The sequence below is a fragment of the Hermetia illucens genome, chromosome 6 (assembly GCF_905115235.1).
Source record: "Hermetia illucens chromosome 6, iHerIll2.2.curated.20191125, whole genome shotgun sequence".
Lineage (NCBI taxonomy): Eukaryota > Metazoa > Arthropoda > Insecta > Diptera > Stratiomyidae > Hermetia > Hermetia illucens.
The window spans coordinates 9,792,995-9,810,240 of record NC_051854.1 but is presented as its reverse complement, the minus strand read 5'-3'; the positions used below and the strand labels follow the sequence as shown (position 1 = coordinate 9,810,240).

The window sequence follows — 17,246 nt, the reverse complement described above, 5'->3', positions numbered from 1 at the left end:
CCCTCATTTTTACCACACCACCGGTTCCCTTTCAAACTCTTACTATTGTTTCGAGATCCGGTTATTGTCACTATTTATTGCTCCCTCTCTTATCTAACGTTGGAGAAACAATAACAATAACAGAAAGATCAAGTACCGCGAATCATAATCCTGTTCCTCACGATCGACCGAGAACGCAGCACGATGGTATCGGCATCTGAGGAAAAAGGTGTCAAAGTCGTGAGTGGAAACAATTAAAAATTTATTATCACCGAGACAACATGGCGAAGTAACCCAAGTTACGCCAAACCACGCCGAGTTATATGTCGCACGACCGCCGCTGCCGCCATAACATTCAAACCTCAGGTACGACAATGGCAGAAGTAAGACTGCTCCATCCGAAGGAAATCAAAAAAAAAAACCCAGAAAATAATCTGCACATTGTGCACTTGAGGAGTTCATTGTCGAGGCCGTTTGTTATAGTTCGCGGTTTTCAAAACGTGATCCATAAGTGAGATTAGCTCACCCGCTTGCTATCTTAGCTGTTTTGTGATGGAGCAATGCCTCAATCTCGAAGAAGTTAGACATTGCAGTACTTGACGGAGTGTGTAGGCTTTTTGTTTATATGGCGCGAATGGTTTGTTTATATCGCACGCTTGAAGGAATACTGGATTGAGTGACGTGAAATGGATCGGTGAACTTTGTTTTATGGGGCTGAGAATAAAGAAGGAAACGTCGGGATGTAATGGAATGGAAAACCGATTAGTTATGGAAAAGCTACTGCACTCGTATTACATCCAGTTGTTTGAGGTTTCAGTTCTTTTTTGCGATATAAGTCGCCACGAAGTGGGCACATTTATGGTCTTTAGAGATCCTGAGATAGTCACGGTTTAAAGTGCGAGCTAGTTAGATTTGTTGAGGCGTAAGCAACTGACTTTTCCGTCTTTTTTTCGGAATCAAAGATGGTTTGATGTAACGACTCTCAAATTTGATATTTCCAAATAAGAGAGACTAAGGGTCGAGAAGAGTCAGCCCTTTAACCTTTTACTTGTCCAAGATACAACGCTCGCTGGCTGCCAGCTTTTCAGTGTTTTTCCTTTATGGGACAGGTTCCGCGCAACAGGGCTCACTGAAACCGAGAGATTCCAGCACCATTCGCCTTGCGGTTAATTCCATCTTAAACACGAAAACAAATGACAAAAAAAGGTAGTATTGTACCCCCTCTGTACCAGGCAATCATGCCACCTTCATCATCCTCACATTCAATTGAAATAAGTGCCGATAATTTTAATGTTTATTTATGCACATCTTGAGACACTAAGTGCCATGATTATAAGATGCTTTTTAATGCACTCAAACCTCAACAAAGAACGGGAAATCCTACTATACATGGATAGTGGGATTTTGCAGAAAAAAAAAAGTGCCGCCATCGAGACAGAGGAGCATTCATTGGTCCAAAACACACGACAGGTAATAAAAGAATTGCAGAATTGAATTAACCGCCATGGGTGATCCTCGGGTTGAGTATAATATGTAATGCTTTTGCCTGGAGACTGAGTCTCTCATTAAATTGTGCCGACGTCATTGAAATCATTGAACTCGATGTTCAGGTGAGGTGACAGTACGATTTAAAATGAATTCTTTAGGTTTATGGCTAGATATGAGACTGCGTGTGAGTACAGAATGTGCAATAAAGTTGCAGCTTGATATTGTCAGATATTTTTGCAGGCAACCCATCCAGTATCATCTCATTCACCTTGAATTTGTTACCTTTCTTAGGATAATATCAGTACCTTCGGCACATTCGTGAATATCGGGCACAGACTTGGTTCAACTTAGTCTCTAAATGAAAGTAGCAGGATGTTTTCGGTAACTGATTGTTCGGTGCATTGGAACTCCAGACATTCCGGTTTTGCGCCGATGTCCACCAATTCGTCCTGACCTACGCCATCGCTCCATCTCAGGCAGGGTTTGCCTCATCTTCTTTTTCCACCATATATATTGCCCTTATGGGTTTTTCGGGTGGGATCATCCTCATCCATACAGATTAAGTGACCCGCCCACCGTAACCTATTGAGCCGGATTTTATCCACAACCTGACGGTTATAGTATCGTTCATAGATTTCGTCGTTATGTAGGCTACGGAATTGTCCATCCTCATGTGGGGGGCCAAAAATTCTTCGGAGGATTCTTCTCTCGAGCACGGCCAAGAGTTCGCAATTTTTCTTCCTAGGAACCCAAGTTTGCGAGGAATACATGAGGACTGGCAAGATCATAGTCTTGTACAGTAAGAGCTTTGACCCTATGGTGAGACGTTTCAAGCGGAACAGTTTTTGTAAGCTGGAATAGGCTCTGTTGGCTGCCAGTAACCGTGCTCGGATTTAATCGTCGTAGCTGTTATCTCGCGCCGCCTACTCGATCTGGATGAAGGCAGTAGTTGGGTGGACTTAAAGAGCATCGTACACCTTGCAGTTACCTCAGCATCACGGATCACTTTTTCCTGGGCCAGACTAAAGAGGACGCATGATAGGGCATCGTCTTGTCGTACACCGTTGTTGATGTCGAATGGTATTGACAGTATCCTGCTGCTTTTATCTGGCGTCGCACATTGGTCATGGTCAGGCTAATCAATCTTATCAATTTCGTCAGGATACCTCACTTTCTCATAGGGATTCAAATTCTCATTAGATTTTTCGCTTTTTGTATTTACTGAAATATCTTCGATAACTCAATGAATACAAGGATTAGCGGCATTGAGAATAGATTGAAATTGGTCTCAGCAGTTCATGTTCTATTGCTCGCTCTGAAGGTAATTCGGAAAGAACTTGGTCAGCGTGCAGGCTTGGCACCCGTACGCAACGTGGTCGGAAGGCGGAAGTGGCAGTGGATAGGTCGCACAGTAACGAGGGGCGATAATTCCATTGTTAGCTACGCAATGCCGTGGAATCTACTCTTCCTAGATTGCCGACGAGTGGGCCGCAGCAAGAGTATTTGACGCAGAACAGTAGAGTAGGAGTGATGGCGTCTCGGGAAGTCCTGGAGGGAGTAGAAGGGCATTTGAGGTAACCGCGACCGATGGCGCGTAGGTGTGGTTAAATCGCTATACCCTACCAAGCATATATATCTCTAGAGTTCTCAGCAGTTTAGTACTTCTGTGTTTGAGGTTCAGTTTTGATTCGGGGAGAATGTTTTAGTAGTTGCTTTTTCTTCGACTGGATAAGTCCACATCTGTTCGGTGCACTCCGCAGTTTTTATCTGATTGTGGGTATTTTCTTGTGTTCCCACCGGGTTAAAATCCCAGGATGATACGTCTGCTACAGTCGGAGCTAGACCAGGCGCATCTGTTATTCATACCCATTTAAAACAACGCCCTCCTGTTCTGCACCCGGCCCCACGGAACCGCTTTTTATGTAATACTTAGCGTGATTGATTTGTCTTTAGGCGTCCTTCCCACCAGACTTCTCAAATGTTCTTTGTCCTTGCCTCTTCAGTCGCTCGTTGTGTATCTTCATTAATGCACATAATTATATTTTCCGATCTTTCGTTCGTTAAACGGGTCATATCTTCTTTCACCTTTCTATTCACCGACTCTTCGATGATTGATGTACAAGATTCCGGAAGCTTTGTATGGTACAATAAATTTAGTTCTTGTATGACTTTCTCGACTGGGATCATCTCTGCGACCACCAGCACTCATTTGATTTGATTCTAAAAGTGCTGCCTTAACCAATCCACCTGCTCTTGCATTTGCGAGTTTGTAACCTATTCACGCCTATTTCAGGCAATCCACCTTTAATTCGACTCCAGTTGGTGGAGATGAATGTGCTTTTGGTGTCGGCCGTTAGGACTTCTCTTGTCGGTTTCAACACCCGCTCCGACGGTACGACAGGCAATGGACTACAGCATGTTCTAGATGACTTTCTCCATCATCTCATTGTATACAACAAGCAGATTGGGCGGTTGGATCTTCTGTCTCTAGAGTGCCTTACTGGGTTTATGAAGGGACACCAGCGTTTGATTTTCTTAAGGACGAGAAATTTCCTGTTTTTAGGCACGCTTCAAAGTGTTGGTGGATTAGTTGGGCCTAGTTTCACTTGCCAGCTTGAAATAATTGCTGGGATTGACGCTTAAACATGGGACCTTATTAGCTCTATCGATCGTTTCCCTCTTGGAAACTCTACGTATCACGCACTCATTGGATTGTACTACCATTTCCTTTCGGTCTTTTTATGATGAGGAAACCATCTGGCGACAATTCCTTCGAGAAAGCGTGAACAGGTTCTGATCTTTGGCTTTACAGCTTTGTCGTAAACGCCACCAAAGAGTCTTGAATATGTCCGCTGCACATCAAGGAAGTCAAAACTCAATTTAGACTACTTTGAAATTACGTCTAGGGAGAGGATGAACTTTTGTGCAACAACCTTTAACTATCGAATAAAGACGAAGATTGGTTGTTGGGATATGCTCGTGCTTCTCGCCGTCTGGATCGAGGATTCTAAGAACGCTCCACTTTGAGCGAGAAGCATTGTTTGGACGCTTTGAGTGTGGGCGAACTTAAATGGTGGGAAGCTGGAGAACACTCTCATAGAGCCCTCAGCTTTTGTATTCTGGTAATGTTATGGGTAGTAGATGTGAATTTAGAGTTGAATTGGTGTTCGCAGCCAGCCTAAAATGCAATCTCTTCATTTGGGAATCAGTTTTAGGTAGGATGTCCCCAAATGTCAAAATTAAGACCTCCTTCGGAAACATAGAGGCCTGTCATGGCCATATTCCGTAAAATAAATATTCACGCTCTTCTGCACATTTAAGGGCCAATAGATGTAATCATCTCCATTGAAAGCCAAATGTCTGTAATGTCTATAACAGACAGAGAAGATGTTGTGATTTGATTTTGCCCAAAGTTCACCTTCCAAGGGTTCCAACCGAACGTAGAGGACTTGGGAATTTTTCAATGGCTATTGCTGGACACCATTGGGGGACGCAGCACTATCTGCGCAGCGTAAATGAAAGCTTATTCGCAGCCGTTGAGCGAGATCAATGGTTTTGCGAGGAACACAATCTTTTAGAGCGTTTCGCTGCTTTGGTTATTTGGTAAACGGGATGGGATATATCAAAGAAAAGATGGGGGTTACATCATCTGTTTCCAAAGATCAGTTTTGCTCCACTATCTTAGGTCAATGGCTCGGAGAAAATAACTGCACTTGGTTTTGGCCGGTACATTGAGGGTCGAAACGAAAATCCCAGAAATGCCAATACGAGAAAGAAGGTGTGTTCATGTGAAAGTGGATTTATAGGCTGAGTAGGGCTCGTCTCTCCCCCCTTGCAAAACAATGTTGAAAGACGGTGACAATATTCAAAAGGAGTCGGGCATTTAGTTCTTTTGTTTGTCCCAATGTTTTCCATTTCTAGAAAAAAATCCAAATTCTTTGTGCCATATATACGGTATTTCAGGAACTTGTTCCCTTCTTCATTGCAAGATCTAGGTCCTTCCTTTGGATTGAATGTTTGGAAATGATTATATATTATATATTTGGAAGTTGAACCAATGGTAATGTTGTAAGAGCGGATAACCGTACCTACAAGGACAATGCATATTTCGAGGTGTTGTTTTACTAAAAGGTAAGCGAGGATCACTGAGTACTATGGATGCCACTAATATTTGATGTCTCAATTTCCAAGCAAACACTTCAGACGGGAGATTACCCCGGAAGGGAATTTATTTGATTGTGCAATTTCGGGACGAAACTTTTAGGTTTGCAGATTGAATGAAGATGAACACGAGCTGATGATTTGATTACTGAATATGGACTAAGAAATTGGATTACGATTAAGAATTGGAGCCTAGAGCTCAAGATGCCTGCTCATAACGGGAGATCTTAGGGCATTCACTGAATGATTTCTGGCTCACCCTTTACTTCTTAGTTTTAATAATAATAATAATAGTCGTTGGCGCAACAATCCATATTGGATCAGGGCCTTGAAGTGGTGAAGTGAAATTAAGGTAGATGTGCAATTTTTATCTCCATCTTGGGAGAGAGTGAGGGATTTGTGGAGGGGTAGGCAAGATCCCGCTTCTTCAAACCTAACGCAAACCCTTGGAAGTCACCCTCACCCCCTTAACAAGTCATTGCTCTATAAAATGTTTTTTTAATATTATCATGGAAAAGTTAAGAATTTTCAAACCTATTCCTTGAGAGGAGGATCGGCAAGAAATGGAGATGAAAGAGGAAGGTTTCTTCTTTCTAGTCCCGTCCAAGGATCCTCTCCCTTAAAAAGCCGTGGCACCTCAAACGCGGTCTTGTAAAGGTTTTATGTGAAACAAAACCGCATTAGAATTGGTTCCTTGTCTGTCTTTCACATCTCATTTATTCATAAACGGCTGGACTGATTGTCACGAAATGTGTGTGGTCTGTGAATCCATTTACATATAGCAAGTGGCGCCATTTTGCGTAAAGTTTAAGAAGGACTCCCCATACATGCGAAAGGGGGGTGAAAAATTTTATTTCACAGAATATAGCCATGCGGGATACCATATAAAAGGGCTCAATTAGTACTTTTCGAAACTGGTCCCGTAGTTGGTATCCCTTGAAATGTAGTTAAGTGAGAGCTCACAATATGACCCTCAAAAAGTGTAACAGGTCTCGTTCTGAGAATCTATTCAACCGAAAAGTCTCGAAAAAATCACACGAAATTTAAGCCTCAAAATACATCCCGTTTCGAAGTCGGCACAAATAAAGTTAATAATAGTATAGTAGTACTTGTAACTTTTTAAAAAGCAGAGGCGAGACTTTTTCTTCCTCTTAGGTATCCTCTTAACCTTCTCGACCTATGGGTGTAGGTTGACAAACTCAAATTAACCATGATAATATCAAGGGCGGGGAGTAACTGCCGCGATTTTTCAATGGGACTTGAGAGAAGTAGCCCCCAGCATCTCCCTTCATACCGTAACTATGCGCTAATAGAGTTCAAAATTAAACCCTATCATACATGAAAATAGACCCACTTTGAGGCGTCATGGCTTTTTAAGGTGGAGTCAGTGCAACAATTCTTTATCGGGATCCCCTTCGAGGATTTAACTTTCATCGAAAATAACTGAATGTTTAGTTATGATCCAAAGATATCAGGCAATTTTACTCAACACACTGTGAGTTGCATTTGAATAGCCCCGATCATGCGGATATAAAATCCAGACCGTAGTTAAATAATTCCATCCACAAACAGAAAGTACTGAATGCAAGATCTTGACAATATTGTGCTACACAGGCATGTGTGTAGCCCTCTTGCATGATCACTCCATCAGTTTATCACTTTTTCTCATTAATTCCATACTCTGTGTGTAGGATTCAGTCTTCATGCATGCATAAATGAAGTGATCCTCATCGCAGTTGCGGTACCAAACTTGTAACAAGATCAACCTCGAGTACCCCAGCTAAGACCCGGGCAAATGAATGCTAGAGATCATACGATCCTATACTGTCGATTCATTTATCTTTGATCACGCTACAGGTAGCAAGTTATGCTGGACACTTTATCCGATAGAATGAAATATGTTTAATGATCATCATAGATTCTGTTATCTTTTCGATTTCTATAAGGACATGATCCACATCTGATCGGTATAGGATCGACTTAGTGGGCTTTCGTACCATGTAATTATATCTCTAAGTTGTGTATGCATTTCAATTAAGGTGTAGGCATCTATGATGGATTCAGCCGAGATTTTAATGAGTTGCATTAGAGATTGTATCTTTAGATGCTTTCATAAGGTTTAACTCTGTCGAGTAAATAAATTCTGGCTCCAGACAGGCTTCAATTTTCTAATGAACACAATCCATTGGTACATTCGTAGCTTGGAATCAAGCCCCAAGTACGGGGCCCACATGATAATGCTGCGATGCGTATTTTAACAAGTTGATTTGTTATTCTGAGCAGCATGTTCTTTGAATTATTCCGAGGTCGGGTCTGAAATCACTTTTCTTTCGAGCTGCGGAGATAACTTCCTACATGTGAGGTGAAACATGATGGCAGGGTAGATGTTCATCAGTGGTACATATGCTGAGGGACTGCAAGTCTAGATACATGTTTTAATGGTTCGCTTGGGCTTTTTGTAATACTGATGACAACTTCATGATAATTCACGCAGTTTTGTTACAATAGGGATTGGTATGCATATGTCGACAGCTTATCTTACCAGAGGGAGGACATGTTGCCGTTAGAAAATACGCCTATCTTAAAAGAGGGAGGTATGACAACTAATCAGAGTGTCGCAAGGTAATAAAATTTGCATTGAAATGAAAGCTTGTCATACAGTCGGCTCTTAGCAATGTCCTTGAACTCTTCCGAGGACTATATTGTTAGTAAAACTTTTATAGCTAACGTGGGCCAAATTGGTTGGGTCTAATTGCGGCCCAGTCGAAAAAGTAGTTTATCTTATGCAATAACTGGCTAGTCAGGGTGAACTTTTGTGATACAGTAGCGGTGTCACTTGGCGCTTCATTCGTCTTCTTTTCCTTCAGCCTTTGTCCCGTTCAAAAGCGGGGTCGGCTCGTCATGATTGGATTGGCCATTTGGCTCTATCGAATGTCTGATCTGGGTGCAATCTTAAGGGTTTTAACTTCCTATCCAGCGTATCAAGCCCCCGTTGTTTCGGTCGACCTTTTGGTCGTTTACCATCGACTTCGATGTTCAGACCATCTTGGCAAGTGAATTCTCGTTAGCACGAATTGCGTGATCATACCATCGAAGACGCCTCTCTCGCAACTTTTCCACGATCGGTGCAACCCCATAACGATCGCGGATATCCGAATTTCGGATGTGATCAAAACGTGTCACGCCACTAGTCCAACATAACATCTTTGTCTCCATTACCGCAAGACGCCGTTCATTGTCTTTTATAGTCGGCCAACACTCAGAACTATAGAGGGCGACAGCACGGACGACATTGCGGTAAATTCTAGATTTAAACTTGGCGCTACATTCATAATGCTATATATCTATTTGTAAAAGATGGTTCTGAAAAAGGAAGGAAGGAAAGTAAACTTTGAGCTCTGCGAAGGGCACGTTGAAAATGTCTGCTTTACGTGTGTTATAAGATGCAGGACTACACATTATGTCTTCAGCAGCGGAGAAGTTCATCAGAACCGAGGAAACTTTAAAAAATGGCATAGATCCAGATAGGATCTACGTTGTTGTAGGAAGGAAAGCTTCAGAAAGCGGAGGCGGGAGGGGTAGTCCACACGAGGGAAGCTTTTCTTAAAGAAGAGGGAACGGGGGAATTTGCGTTGCACATTTTCAAGGTCAAGCCAATCACATTTACGGGAGGGTGACCAGATCACGGAGCAGTAGGGGTATTCCTCACGCGGGAGAGCTAAGGAGGGTTGGATGGAGTCAACACCAGAGGAGGAGCGAAGTATAAAGCCTGACAATTTTGCTGCTCGATTGGTGACTTCAAAGCAATGGGCGTCGAAGCGGAGCTTATTGTCGAAAGTGATTCCGAGGTCTTGAGTGGAATTTAAGCAGGATAAGAAATGTCCGTTAAGAGAATACGAGAAAAAAGTGGGTGAGGATGTGAGGAGTGACACTTTCTGACGTTTAGTGCTAAACCATCAGTCGAGGGCCAACGAATCAGAGTGTCCAGGTTAGATTGAAGCGAAACACAGTCCATAGGCGGCGATATAGCTGAAAACAGCTTAAGGTCGTTTGCATTGAACAAACAGGGACAAGTAAGGACGAGGGAAGGTCGTGAATAAAAAAATAAAAAAAAACAAAGGGCTCAGAACAGATCCCTGTGGGACGCCAGAGGAGGGGACAAGGAGCGGGAAGTGCAGCCGTCAAAAGAGATTTGGCAGGATCGGTTGGAAAGATAAGAGGCAACTCATAAAACAAGTGGGTGTGGGAACGCTTAGAGATGAGAGTTTGGATAGAAGTATCTTGTAATTTACAGTGTCGAAGGTTTCAGCGAAATTGTATGTATTTCTTGCCGTGAATTTAGACATTTGTCGACAAAGTTGGTAAAGTCAAGCAGGTTGGAGGCAGTAGACCTACGCTTAACGAAGCCATGTTGCTCTTTCACTATGTGGTGGCGAAAGTGGGCGGACAACCAGTCGCTGACATATCTTGCCAGGATTTTGGAACAGGAGGGGAGGAGGGAAATGAGACGGTAATTGTCGCCAAGCGTACGATCGCCACTTTTGTGTATGGGGATGATGAGAGCCTCTTTCCACAAGCCGGGAAAATGATTCTCTTCGAGGCTTTTGTTGAAAATAGGGATAGGGAAACAGAGATAGACTTAACTAGTTTGAGCAAAAAGAGGTTTGGAAGACCATCGCAGCCAGGTCCGAGATTGGCATGAAGTTTGCCAATGGGGTGCTCGACAAGGAGAGGGGGTAAGAAGGGGAATGGTAGGCGATGCGAGGCAGGCTGCATCCACTATAGGGAGAGATTCGGAGGAAGGAGGGGAAACATAGACTGAGGAAAAGTAGCGGCGAAGTAAATTAGAAGATAGTTGGCGGGAGTTAGCTGAGGAGTCAGAGAATTTAATGGACGGAGGGGATAACTGGGCAGGGCAGCGGGAGTTGCGAATGTGGGACCAAAAAGGTTTGTGGTTTCCGCGCTTTAGTGAGTCTTCAACACTGGTCAAATATTCATTTCTAGACTTACGTATTAGGGGTTTGACCGAGGAACGTTGAGATTTGATAAAAACTAAGTCGGCATAGTTTCTAGAAGACAGGAGCTTCTTCCTCGCGGTGTGTTTTTGATGTAGTTTTTTGTGAACTTCAGTGGTGAACCAGACGGCGTAAGAGCGCAAGTACTCAGGAGAGGCGGGGACGTAACAAGGAAGAAGACCAGATAAAATGGTATAGAAGGTGTTGAGTGCTTTGTCACACGTAAATGAAGAGAGGAGGGGAACCCAGTTGATCACCGCCAGAGGAGAGTTCAGACCTTCGACGAAAATTGAACTTGGTAGGATTGCGAGCGACAGCAGAGTGGAGTCGGGATATCTGTGCATCGAACTCGGGAGCAGGATGATGAGCGTCAAGGGCAACATAAGACGGGCTGAAGGGATTGGGATAGGCAACGGGGATGGGAAGGTTAGAGAGGACAACATTTAAAGAAAATTAGTGGAGTGATTCGAGAATCTACTCTAATTCGTCGTGGGATGTTTTCATTTCCTTGAGCGAACAGAAGCACGACTACATGCTATTAGCCCACATAGGCAACTTCTCATGAAAATAACATTGTAACAATCCCAATTACTTGAGCATTCTAGATCATTTCATTTAAGTACATTGCGTTTAATCCGCTGGGCACGTTCAAGTGATTTCAATTATAAAATTCATCCACGCATGTACCACAAGAGCAACTTCATCAACCCCACATTGTTCTTATCGAAAAGAATCCACGAACAATTTAATAAAGTCAAGATGAAAGCACTTAAGCCGTTCAGGGGGTACAGGCTTTGTGGACCAGTTCACTTTTATCAGTATCTTGGCTGCACATTGCGGTCTAATTTAAATTAAGTGCACTTGAAATTCAAAATGATTTACTTAGAACGAAAGAGAAATCTGCTACGTTTATTTGAAGTGAGTTCTACGGAATTAGACAAGTATGCCGACCACTTGATGGGTGTTTCGCAACAATAATGATGAAAGAAAGATTAATTTTTAATTCTGTTCAGGAGAGCGGAGCGCAACCTGTCCGCATTCAAACTTGTTTTAAATTATGCCGGCTACAAGCGACGTGAGGTCCGCACTTGCAGATGGTAGTTAACTTGCAGGAAGTCCATGACCACCCGAAAAAAGTACAAAACTCAACTTACCTTTGTCAATATATTGAATACTGAGGTCGTCCTTAAGCAACATTATGTTAATAACAGCTACGTTTATTGAATTTCCAATACTTGCGTCCGAATAAATATTCGAAACCTGGAAAAGTAAACGTTCAAGATTGGTACATGGTCACCAGATAAATGCTAACATAAATCACTTTCTTACAATTTGCATTAATGTTAAAATATACGATTTGATTTCTTTCCCATGGAATTCTTGCATTTTCCGATCGACGGCAATCAGTACCTCCAACGTGAACGGGTGCTCGTTATAGATATCTCTCTTTCGACGCGTATGATGGTCATGGTATCTTTCATCCGTGGAAATGTCCATACCGCCATCGATTTCATTGTTATCCGTACTTTCCGTACTTGTACCTGTTTCTGTAAGAGAAGAAAACCAGATCAAGATTATTATGGAATTTCTCAGGTCTTGTGTGATTATGGTTTTCTTATTTCTTGTGAAAAATTATACGAGAAAAATCAAGAAAATTAAAATAATGAATAAAATAAGATGGGGACAGGTTTGAAAGGTTTTGTGGTTCTCTTATATAACAAAGCTTATTATTGCAGGTTGTCTTTTGGATGTCATAATATTCATTTTAATGTAATACAATACTGTTGAGCGGAAATAAGAGAAAACCAGTAATTATTCCGTTTTCCCATCAGATAGATTTTCGAGGAAAAAAACGCGACTTATTCTGAGAGTAATATATTTACCTGTCCCTCTACTATGGGCCAATAAATTCGATCAAAAAGGGTAAACTTGTTGGTTGGCAACAATCCTTGCTTATATTTCCAAACCAAGTCGATTTTCACCTCTTAGTTAGTAATCTTGGATGGCTACTAACCAGCATGGCCGTGGAATAACAAGGTCAGTGACGATAGCGGCCTGTTATAAACTACGTTTTATATTTGGAAAAGGATTAGGTTAAGGGTTATACGTGAGCTGACAGCTGTGGAATTCTGTTGCTTCTTTTAGTCGTATGTCACAGCTCCCTGCATCCCAGAAAATAGTTTTGGCAGGGCTATAAATAGATAAAAGCTAGGACAAAGTGGTGCAGGCGTAGTTGAGACCAATTCCTGAATAGGGTCTGTTCCTCATTTTGAGGACAAGCTCTCAGAAAGATTTGTGCGAACCCAACTGCACAACAACAACAGTATGAATTACAACGAGACAACCAGTAATGGCTAAAATTTTTAGAAGGGCCGGCAGCATACTGCGTTACCGGTTCTCACAACATATGTAAATGGGGTGGGGTGGGGCTCCCACTCAAAAGCTGCTGACTTCCACTATACCAAAATAATAAAATAATATCCGTTTCAGTCTGAATGGCTGTACGCCACCGCAGTGTCTCCTAGGGTAGGTGGGGAAAGTGCAGGCACTTTGCAGTCTTGCAGACTACTCACTGAGGAAGTTAGCCCCACACCTGGCAGTTAGGTATAAAATGCAAATCCATATATGAGAAGAAGAAAGAATTTAAGGTCCGGTACGGATAACCGGTGGGAGTCATCTGACTTGATGACTGGGTCGGGCTCCCGTAATGGACAGCACGGCGGCGGAACCGCTACTCATGGAACTTTTCGACGTCTAGGCGCCACAACGACCAGGAGCATTGCTCCGCCTGCTGCAACTGTTTCGCCACAATCTGTAGCGACCACTTCAGCAGGTTCGCGTAGGCAGCGGATCAAGTGGACTGAAGAAATTAAATTCTTCATTATCCCCTCCTACTACGAAATAACGGTGGGGGCGGGTACAACATCTTACTGCCCCTTGTTGCACCAGAGATTCGTCGAGTGTTTCCTGCAATTCACGCACGTGACTGTGCAGCGAGTCGCAGACCAGTATCGCTTTATAACTTCTCCACCAGCTGAGCTTTCCGCTAAGGTTCGGGTCAAATTCTAAAGAGCGTGTTATTAGTTTGAGTGACCAAAGAGATCCACCATGGAAAATTCGTCTGGAACGCCAGCAGACGGGTGAGAAATAAAGTGCAGAGGGTTTACCGGAACTATGCCACCCCCAGTGAGACACCTGTAGTTGAAATTCTGGACACACTAAAGCAGAAATTTTCTATCATATGCAGTCGGTTACGACAATATGGCGAAAGTTATTCCATACATGTCCAGAATGCAACATACGCGAGGAACTAGCGGAATTTTTTCACATCTCTCAACGAATCCCAACATAGCGTCCAGACAGTGCAGTTTCCGGTGACAGAAGCGAAAGAGTATTGGGGTGGACTTTGGAAGTTTCCCGCCCAGCATGCTGAGTGGATCACCACAGAAGACATCCGCCATGCCTATACGCCTGGCATGAATTTTGTGGATGTTACCGAAGAGGAAGTTCGACGAGCCGTAAGCAGCTCGAAGAACTGAAGGGACCCAGGTTTGGATCGGGTGCAGAATTTCTGGTATAAGAAATTTACCAGCGTACACAGTCTGTTGTCACACAGCATAAATGAGATCATGAGTCGGCCGGAGGAATTTCCACCCTTCCTCACTGCGGGGATTACCTACCTTATCCCTAAGAAGGACACGGTGCAGGACCCCGCAGACACAAGACCGATTACTCGTACCTCGAGACTAACAACATTCTGTCCGAGGAGCAAATCCGTGTACGGAGGGGCATCTTGCCGGGGATTCGTTGAGTCCCCTTAGTTTTGCTTGGCACTTTCATCGGTACTGAATGATGCTAGAGGGCATAGTTGTGCAATAAAGTATGGGCTACGTGCTAAGTGTGAACTGATATATTTGATGTACTTAGATGACATCAAGTTGTATGCTGCACTGACGACCATCTTAGAAGACTGCGGCAAATAATCGACATGTTCAGTCGTGATATTCGGATGGAGTTTGGATTAGACATGTTGAGAATCCAATTCATCGGAGGCAGGGGCGTGGTTTACGTGACGGCACAACATCACCGCCAAGTCGATTCGCTACACACTTATTTTTATAGCAAAGAACAGGCGAGTCCCGTGCATGCGGCTGTCTGTAAAGCAGACTGTGGGCTGACTCCACATAACTTGAAGGATCGGTCTTTCAATCATCTGAGTGGGGTGAAGTCGGACCAAGAGTGGATCGATGAATGGAAGTCCCAAGGCAATGCACGGTAAACACGTGTCGATTTGCATTTGTCGAACAGATGGTTGTGTACTGGGGAGCTCTTTGCTGACACGGAGGGGTTCATGAGTGCCATTCAGGACGGCTTGGTCGCCACCTGAGCTCATAAAAAGCTCATCATGAAAGAACGGGTGGAGAACGACCAGTGCAGAATGTGTTGTTCGGCGTTAGAGACGTTGGACCATCTCATTTCTGGCTGTACCGTTGCAATAAATTACCAGGCATAATGCTATATGTAAAGTGATCCAATAAAACCTTGCATACAAGCATGGGCTGTTCACGGGAACATGTTCGGTTTACCGATATGAGCCGCAAGCAGTACTTCTGCTTACAGCATGTATTGGGAACCGCAAGTTCAGACTGATCGCTATACTCTACATAATAAGCCTGTCGTACTGTTAGTTGACAAGACGGGTCGCTCTGCGTATATAATTGATGTTACTATCCCCATAACAGCAACATCGAACGGAAATACGTGGAGAAGAAGGTGAACTATGAGCCACTGGCTCGGGAAATCAAAGTGTAGTTCCCATAATATTGTCAGCTATAGGTATTCTAGCTAAACCCCTCACGACTTCCCTTGATGTCCTGGGACTTTCGCCCAGTCTGGTTCAAACGATGCATCCATACGTGCTCGATGTTGCGGGGAGTTCTCGACGAATTCTCCCATTGACCAACACCGGCCACTACCACCAGGGCCCCTTTAGTTTTTAAGTAGGTAGGATCCTCCGAGCCTAACTAGTAGTAGTAGTCATTTTTCTTCTGATACCGTTAGGGGATGTGAGGCCTCTGGTTTTACAGTAGATGAAACCGAATAAATGTCTATAAGTAATAGCCCTTTAGTTCGGAGCTTAGTCTGAAACTTGTTCTTCAACTCCTTTAGAGAGTGTTAATGGATAGTGTTGATAACATTGATGAGAGGTGGGGCAACGACCTTTGGAGATCTAGACCTTAGTGCTTTTTTGGCTTCAGCATGGACTAGTTCATTTAGCGGGTATGAAATGTATGCTGGACACCAAAAGATTTTGACCACAGAGAAAAAGAGATTGGAAATAAATACATGGATTTTATTTGTGAGGTAATGTGATGGTGCATGCACAGAGTCCGAAATTGTGGCATCTTTGGTACTGCTTATCCTCAGGGTCCTAATAGTGGTTTGATATATTGGGAAATGTGAAAATTCAGCCTTTCCTGGGCCTACCATGGCACGGCCAGATTCATTTTGTGTAATGGAAGCGTTGAAAGCTAGGACCGAGAAGCCTTGCATCATCAGGAGGTTCGCGGCTCTCTGATATCCAGCCGCAATCTAGGGCCTGCTGCCAGTGCTATCTGCGTCATAGGAGATGATGATCTGGAGATTTTCCGAGATCTTTGGGATGGAATTTGGGATTATGATGACGAAAAAATTTTGGAAGCGTTTATGGAGGGTTAGGATTGTCTTTCATTAGTTGGAAGGTTTCCAGATTTATTTTTTTTACCTTAGAAGTTCTTTGCCAGCAATTGCCGTCCTTCTTTGGCTAGAGCGAAAACCTGACGTGAAAGGGGGAGTCGAGACATCTCCTCATGTTGCACTCAGTTACATAGTTATGTTTATTTTCAAAATGCAGAGGAAGATTTATGGTAGAGTTGGCAGCATATTCGATGATAGGTCTTACAAGGGATCTATAAAGTTTAATAGCTTTTTTTAGGCGGAAGCCCCCAAGAATTTTTAGAACGATACTCTTTTTTTTATTTCTCTACAGAGAAAGTTTATGGATTTACCGTGCGTCAGTATGTGGCCGTTTTTCTTGATTTTAAGATGAGCTATTCTACTTCTTTTGAAGGTTATGGATTCAAAATTTTCAACGATGGGTGGAAGCCCTAGTTTATAACATTCGGCAACGAATCAATTGATCTTGCTTTGTAAATGTTTGGAAATCTGGTTCCAGCTCTTATCCGCGCTATGATGACGAAATCAGTCGCGTACTGGAACACTTCAACGTTCTCAAAACATTTGTTGTCTAAAGATACTGTGCAGATGTTGAAAAGTGTAGGGCTTAGAACACATCCTTGTGGGATGCCATTTTTGATTTTAACCCGATCTGATCCAAGCTGGAGTCGTCTCTTGGTTATTATCTTACTGATCCAAAGGATAAATTTGGGTGGGAAATTGAAACTGGCCATAATGTTACCAAAGGTCACTATATCCACTTTATCATACGCATTTTTGATGTCAAGGGCAGCTGCTACGATTTAGAAGAATTTTGTTTTTGGCAACTGGGGTATGCAGCAGGATATCATTAATACAGGAGGAGATGGACTTGCCAGCAGAGTAAGC

The 17,246-nt window shown here is 43.1% G+C and overlaps 1 protein-coding gene across 3 annotated transcripts in view; it reads right to left on the bottom strand.

The window, feature by feature from the left end:
* The window catches only part of LOC119659507 (A disintegrin and metalloproteinase with thrombospondin motifs 9), a 246,084-nt gene that overhangs the window by 64,341 nt on the left and 164,497 nt on the right, over window positions 1-17,246 (bottom strand). For all 3 annotated transcript variants that reach the window (XM_038067634.1, XM_038067636.1, XM_038067635.1), the window contains exons 7-8: window positions 11,973-12,190; window positions 11,798-11,903 (exon numbers count right to left, since the gene is read on the bottom strand). In XM_038067634.1, coding sequence (XP_037923562.1) covers window positions 11,798-11,903; window positions 11,973-12,190 — 324 coding nt within the window. The remainder of the gene's footprint in view (window positions 1-11,797; window positions 11,904-11,972; window positions 12,191-17,246) is intronic.